Source organism: Merops nubicus, unplaced genomic scaffold (genome assembly GCF_000691845.1).
Source record: "Merops nubicus isolate BGI_N331 unplaced genomic scaffold, ASM69184v1 scaffold9974, whole genome shotgun sequence".
Classification (NCBI taxonomy): Eukaryota; Metazoa; Chordata; class Aves; order Coraciiformes; family Meropidae; genus Merops; species Merops nubicus.
In genome coordinates, this window is record NW_008604859.1 from 1 (window position 1) to 7965 (window position 7965).

General features: G+C 39.0%; 1 protein-coding gene across 1 annotated transcript; it reads left to right on the forward strand.

The window, feature by feature from the left end:
- Window positions 1–405: 405 nt before the first annotated feature.
- On the forward strand, window positions 406–7965 carry LOC103771838 (protein Spindly-like; the record flags this gene model as incomplete). Its single annotated transcript, XM_008939154.1, has 3 exons — window positions 406–593; window positions 1536–1875; window positions 7818–7965. Coding segments are annotated over 3 exons (676 nt in total), but the record flags the coding sequence as incomplete, so codon positions are not given.

Here is a 7965-nt window from a genome sequence, read left to right on the forward strand (position 1 = left end):
ATGATTCTATGATTCTATGATTACTGTACGTTACTGTTGCTTTCCTCTAGAAATGTTGTTAATACTCCTAGACAATTGAGAACTTTTAAAACTACAGGTTGTATTCACCTGAAAAAAGAACCAGATAATAACTCTTGAAATGTTTTATTGGACTATTTAGTTGGGATGTGTTCTTTGGCTAGTGAATTCCGTATCTGTTAATTAGAAAATCCTCAGTGTTTAGCCTCAGGGCTGTTTTTAATCCCACAGCTGAAAGTATTGCACATCCCAGCAGGAGGCAATGGTATGCTGTGGGATTTCCTGAAAAGTCTGTCGCCTCACTGTGGTTGCTATTAGGAGAACGAACCAGCCAAAAATCCAAGAAAAACCTGAGTCTGAATGGCTGTATAATTTTCTTCCCACTAGCAAGGAAACTGAAACCTTGAAAAATGAACTATCCTTGCAGAGGATGAAAGCTCTGTATGAAAGTCAAAGGGTTCTGGAAGTTGAAAGGAAACTCTTTACAAATGAAAGGCAATTGCAAGCTTGTCAGAGTGAGAACATGAACTTGAGAGTTATGCTGGATGAGCTAAAAATGAAATATGAACCTGAAGGTAAGTGTTACTTCTGCATTTAGAGGAAAAAAAAAGAAATAGGCAGTTTTCTCAACTTTCCAAGCTGAACAGCTTTAAGTGGGAAGACATTGAGTTAGTTCCAGATATAAACTGATGTTTAGATAGCCATATTTTTTTATAATAGCCTGGTCCAAAAACTACTGAAGCAGTGCTGTGTTGCTTGAGGAGCTCACTTCAATACGCATACTAATGCTAATTTCAGAAGACTAAAGACTACAGATGAGTGTTCAGAGGCTTTATAGAGTATCACTAGATAGCCATAGTGAGGTAGGTGAGAACAAATTCAGGAGGTGCTTTTCCTAATAGTAGCACTATCTGTCTGAGGAGAAGTACCAGCTTCTGAATGTAGGCAGCTGGTAAGAGCTTTGGAAGAAGTGCAAAGCGTTTGGAGAAGAAACTGTTCAGTAGCTGAAGTTAATACAGATTAAGTTGTGACAGCCGAGGCCCAACTGAAAAAGAGCTGATCCTTGGGTATGTGCACAAAGGAGTTGTAGCCTGTGGAGGAAGGTGAATGGGGAAGCCGTTGGGTGACTTGCTTTTGTAAGTTGTCCCAGGATTTCATTTTAAAACCTGAGTTGTAAAACCTTACCTCGTCAGCCTTCAAAATGAAAATAAAATAATTGAGCGTGTTTGTGTAGTTTAGAGCATCAAATTAAAAGCCTTGATAAAAAGGCAGAGTGGATGGGGGAAAAAGATGGGGAGACAGATTTTTGTTTCTTGTGAGCTAATTTCTACTGGGATGCTTACCTGATGATAAAAGATTATGGGAAGGGATATTCTTTAAGATAACTAAGTTGTCTATTAAGAATTATGACAAGCTCTTCAGTCACGTGAAATGTTTATTAGTTGCATTATGTACATGTTGGTGGACAAGTTAACTCCAGCCTCACTTCTGTACAAAAAAAATTCTGTTTTTCCTAGAGTTACTTAAGGGTGCTGAAATTAAAAAGAAGAGAGAGAAGATTCCAGTGGACACTACTTGTGAATACTTGGACAGCAGAAGTACTTCAGTCAAAGAAGCTGGTCTCACTCAATTGGTCAGTAAGGAGGAAACGAAGATAACCTCCAAGAACTTGGAGCCAAGTGATGCTTCTCCAACAAAACAAGCTCTTGAAGCACCACCAATAAATATAGCTCTTCATCCAATGCAGAAAGTACCTGAACCTGAAAGAAAGAGAGCTAAAACTAAAGACGAAAAACATGATGCTTTTACTTCATGTAGCAGAAGTGGGAATAATTCCTTGACTTCAGCTGCCCCCAGGTCAGTGTCAGCTTCTGTGTACAGTCCAGGCAATCGGCACAGACCTGCATCTCTTTTCTTTCGCTGCATGAACTGTGCTATCCACTTCTTTATCTATTTCCTCAGTGTTGCATGCAGTGTAATTCCTCAGCTCCAGCTGCCTGCGTTGAATCTCTCAATACCTTTTAGAAAGACTAAAACAATGACTAATGGCAAAGACTCTTGAAACTGTAATAATCTTGGAAATTTCCCATTACATGAAAAAGTTCAAGGTGTGCAGCTAGCATGATGCTCATGCTGTTTGCTCTAACTTCAGAAATGGGACTCTGCTTGGTGCCTTCAAAGCTGCCACACACTGGTGTTGTGTACCAAAGTAACTAATGTGATAGGTATCATGCTACAGTTTCACACGGAATTTCAGCCCTCTTCAACTTTCAGATTTAGCCAAAAGCATAGGAACTACTTAAGTAATTTTTAATCTGAATTGGGTTAACAGAACTTGCGCTATGCAGGATAATAGCAAATTAAGTAGGCTATTTGTGTTGTCAGACAGCTGATTTCCATCATCTGAATGCATGATAACGACTAGCACAACTGCTCAAGCAAAATCAAGTCTTTCCCCTGAACTGAGAATTCAACTTAGCCATGGATATATGGTAAAGCAATTCAGAACAGTCATTATCTCCAACTTTTTTCATCCTGGTGAAAGCAATGCTGTTTTGTTTGTTGTTTTGTTTTTGTTTTTTTTTACCCAGCTAATCCATTTACTTTTTTTTGATATTCGTAATTTTTGTAAAAATGTGTTTGGGTGTTCAGGAGAAGGAAAATAATCTAGGATAGTCTAGATACTTTTGAGCTTACAGCTGCTAGTAAAAGTAGTTTATTCAGTTGAGATTGACAGCAGCTTGAAAGATGAAGGCCTGACACATGGAAATCCGTATAGGATATCTGAAATGAATGGCATTCAGAGGTAACAAGATTGGCATGTTGTGTCTGGGATGGGTTGGTCAAGGTTGTATTGGATGCAATTAACATATTTAAAGTAACCAAACAGTACCATCTGAAACATTCTGGAAAGAATGTGGCAGAAACAGCAATTTAAGTAGCTATGTCAGAATACGCAGGGAGTGTTACTGAGGAGGAAAGACGAAGGACGTCGGATGTGGGTGATGAAAGTAGAGAGGAAAGCTTCAACAATTTAGTGATGGTACTGTGTTCTGACAGTGTTCTGTGCACACCAAGGGACAGCTAGCATGTAACCTGGCTGTGAAGAACTTCTATTACATTGCTCATTTCATCTGGTGAAGATACTGTGTCCAGCAGGAAACAGGAATTTATTGGAAACAGCTAGGTGAGCTGAATGGGTGAACCTGCCAGAGGGGGCGTGTGGAGAGGAAATGCTTTTCTGGAGTTGATGTTTGAAAGCAGAGTGAGTGGAAAAAGGGGAAAAGGAAGATCAAGTTGTAGTTCAGAAGAAGGGTTGTCATCTTGCACCCATTGTGTTTGGTTCAAATAGCAACAAAACACAAATCAAGAGTTTTTAAACACTCCCCCCGCCCCCCCAAAAAAAAAAAAGAAAGAAAACAACCTCACAACACAAAAACAGAACTGCCATAAAACTCCATATAAGCTTGTAAGTTGTTTTCAGGGATGGTATGAACCTGTAAAATGGAAATCCAGGGCAAAGTTTCTGTCCGTGTTTCTGACTGTTGAACTACTAAATCCTCAGTTAATGATGTTGTTGAGAAAACGTTGAGGATTTACTTAACATTGATCTGTTGTGATTTATTATGAAATACTAAGTCATGATCAAATCTGAGTATTTGAGAAGTTTGATTTCTAAACACTAAAAGAATGCCTGGACTGTTTTGTGACTGTGGCCAAACCCTACTATAGCTGAATGCCAAGGCACAAAAAACATTGGCAACTTAAGCTGGAATGTGGACCTGAAAATGAGTTTGGAGCAGGAGAAAATAATGGGCATGTGCATGGTAGATCATTTTCAGTGTTTCACCTCATGTGAAGTAAAACGCGATGCTACGGATAACAAGGCTGTTGTGCTCATCAGGGGTTACTTATGTAACTACAGTAGCTTTTATGGAATAATTGGTCTGCCTTTCTCATGATTGGTCTGTGAAATCTGGCAGTGAAAAGAGCCTTAATACCTCTGCAAGCAGATTGGAAACTTCATGTCTAGAACATGCTGTTAGAAAAGCTTTGTCAGCTTAGCTTAGGAGGCGATGGTCAGAGGTGATCTGTATGTACTTGTACAGGTGACAAACTTCCTTGTTTGATGAGTCTTGCTTGCTCATGTGGTTTAGCAAGGTCAGGCTGGGTGAGCTGAACTAATAGGCTATCTACCTGTCTGCCGTGTGTGACTGTTTAGTTGCACAGGTCTAAACTGAGTAAGCATGGGAATGCTTTCTTTGGAATGCTACTGATGAGGATATGCTATGTGAGTATTGAGAAAACGGTAGTTGACACTAAAAAATTTCAATATCTAAAAGTCATGATTGCTGTTGATTGCTACTGTAATTTGGACAATCCAAAGGTTATAGGTAGTGCTAACTTTTGTTAGGCTAGCTGGTCAATAAAGAGATACTTCTCTGTATTTAAATGCTTTTCCTCACCTCTGAAACAGCAAGTCCTAGCCCTTTCTGCCCAGCTTAGTTTGCATTTAAATTTGAGGTTGTTTGCTCTAGTTAGATCTAAAGAAGGGCTTGGTTGCCTAAGAGCTTATTTGCTCTTTTATGTTGTGTAGTTAGATTACATATACCAAATTACCTCACTTGGACTTTGTCCAAATGCCTGTAGGCATTTGGCTCTGGAGGAGATCTTGGTAACTAATACTCTTTGGGATTTTAGGCATGGCATTCATTCTCAAGAAATAAAGCTCCACCTGATGAGACTAATTTATCTTCCTTCAGTGGGTGGAAGGAACCCCCATTAGATGTCATTTTTGGAGTCTACAGAGATGAGGTTTGATAGAACTATGTTACAGTTTCACATGCTTTCTTTTTTCTGATCCATCCATTTTCCTCTGCTAACACTTAGTGAAATATGACAGTGCTGTAAGAGGTGGTCTGTGAGCTGCCTTGGTATGAGGTCTGCAGGGGGTTAAGTTTGGCTTGCTGTCAGATGCCCGCCCAGCTGCTCTAACCCCCTCTCAAAAGGATAGGGGAGAAAATAAGATGGAAGAAGCTTATGGGTTCAGTTCAAGACAGGAATCAATTAGATACAAATGAGACAAACTTGACCGGGGCAAGACTAACTCACTGTCAATTAAAAAATGTGGCACAGTAAAAAATGAATCCACCTTTCTGTGAGCCCACCTCCAACCCTTCTTTCCTGCCTTGATTCCCAGCTTGGATCTCCTCTTCACCGAGTGGCACAGAGAGGTGGGGACTGGGGGCTGCAGTTCCTAACACCTTGCCTCTCCTGCTCCTTCATTATCATGGACACTAGTAGGAGACAGTTTTAAAAGAGACTGGCAGGTTTTTGAGTTCCATGAGACTTAACAGCTGAGCATCATGTTCCACAATTAACTTTGGAATATGTTAACTGAACTCTTCCAGTTGTCCTTTTTCTTGTTAAATAAGCTGCCTGTAGACATGATCTAGTGCATACTAGTAAAATGTGAATTATTTTTTTTTTTAAAAAATGAATTCATATGGTAATAAAACTATGGTTCAACAGCTCGTAGGCTGTAATTGGTCCTGGAGCATTTGCAGGCCAGCTATAACATAGGAAGAATGAAAGAGGAAAAAATAATTTGCTTGGTTAGTCAGTTCATTGTCATGTTAAAACTCAGTGATTTGAATCTTTGGGCTATTCTTGAGGCCTTTGCCAGAAATTAAGGTTTTTCAAGTGAGGAAAATTATGGCAATCTATTGCTGATCCAGTTAAAAGCTGTAACTAACTTAAAAGCATAGCTCAGTAACATGGAATGGCTCATTCATTTCATCTTCAGAAGTCAGTGTCAGTCCTCTGATTAATGACTTTAGGGATTTATTAACATAGTTCTGGTCTGATGAAGTTGGCTTACTTTAGGCTGACTTGCATAAACATTTTGGTGTGCTTTCAAAGCATAAAGAGGTTATTTTTCTCTCTTCAAATAAATTATAATAGCTGTTTACTTTTATGGAACAATGTGATGTCTCTGATGTGAATTTCATTTCCAGAGTTGTGTGTATGTAGTTGTCACACTACATGCTAACAGAATTAGAAAACACTCCTCTTTTACAGTACTAGGTATAAATCAAATTGTGCTGCTTTAGAACACAATTTAAGTCCCTTCAATTTTTATTTGGCCTTTTGATATGTTTGAGTTCCTGCTTTGTTCTTTATTTTTATTGGGAATTCATGCTGGAAATTTTGGCCACTAGATGAATGTTTTTGGTGGCCTTGTACAGAGGTAGGTTTAAGGTAGAAGTGGAAGGACAAATGAAAGTAGTCTACCCTAGGAACAGAACCGTAGGCACAAGCTGTCAATCACTAATTACAGCTGCTAGGCAAGCACAGACAGAACAGCAGACCAAACATGAGCCAGAAAATGATTAGTGAGAAATGCTTTTTCTGCCTTCTCTGAATAATTGATTATTCTTGTAACCGCATCATTATTTGCACCTTGGAAGTAGCAGCCCATCTAAAATGTGGAGCAGCTGGGGGAAAGCTGACTATGAACAAAAAATGGTTACCTCTCAGAATTACTGATGCGAACTCACAAAGCAAATGGTGGAGCAAACACTGCTGGCTTAGGGGACATGCACAGCAAAGTCTGGTTGTCTTCAGTGCTTACAGGAAATAATATGCATGTTGCTTGCAATGAATGAAATTAATTTGATATATTTGTGTGTAAAGATAGATGGGGATGGGGGGGGAAAATATGTAGCTAAATTTCCCCCAACATTTTTGTGGCAGCTTTTATCATAGTGCTCATCTTCAGCTGTATATCTCTGTGTGGTAAACTTCTAACTGGTTAGCAGCTCTTCGTACTTGGAGAACTATCATTGAAAGCGGCTGTAGGTTGTTGTGGGTTGTTTAGTGGGGGCTCTTGAGACCACCAGAAAATCCATACTGTCACTAGAGAAATGCTTTAACAGCTATGGTGATGAGTCAGCATCGGATTTGTTGGTATGTAAAGCCATGTTTAATTTGGGACTTCGTTATTTGTTGTGCTGTGGAAATAATTGTGTGTAGTAAGTAGTTGGTTGTGGGTGACCTGGTTGAGTAAATACCACCATTTATCAGTTTGTTCTAGTGACACATTTGTGTGTTTATTAAGTAATTTTTAAGCCATCAAAACATCTGGTTGTGTGTAGAAGTCTAATTCTTGGGCTTAGCGTGCTTTTTCAATAGCAGTGTGGCAGTTGTATTCCTGTTTACATTAATAGCAGAATCAAAACATGTTAGTGGACAAATCTGTAATTTCAAACCTGAAAAGAAACGTATTACAATGACTTCTTTTCAGGCATTCGGGCACTAAGATAAAGGCAGCAGTAGTGTAGAACTAGGATGGAACCTAGTATACTGCTTGAAGTGAAGTGGGGTTTTTTTGGTGGTGTTAAAGCAAAGCTTTATTTGTGTTGCTGGGACTTTTTACTTGGGGTTCTGCTTTTGTGAACTTGATCTTTTATGTCTGTGGTACAGTCACTATCGGTTTTGTGGTTTGTTTTCTTTTTTTGAAGGCTGATCCTAACCAGTTAACACAATAGGTAACCTTTTTTATCAAACATTTCAGCAGATGAGGCAGGGGAGGCTATACCTCAAGTGGTATGTGAATAGCACTCATAGAAAAATGCTTTGTTTTTATATCATTTTGTTCTTAAGCATGGCTTGCTCTGTCTTTGCATATGTATGGTCTTGTATATGCCAGCTGGCTTGTTGACTTCACTTAGAACTATTATTTTAGCCCTGTTTTTTATTAACTAAATATATATTTAGAATGATTGCTTTGCCTATAGGTTAACAGATGAGTCCAGATTTGAAACTATGGGAGAAGATAAGAAAGAAAATAAAAACATGACTGAGAAGAAAAGACAAAAGAAAAAATATACGACACTGCATGTATCCTCTAAGCCAACTGCAGAAACACAATGTGCTCAGCAGTAA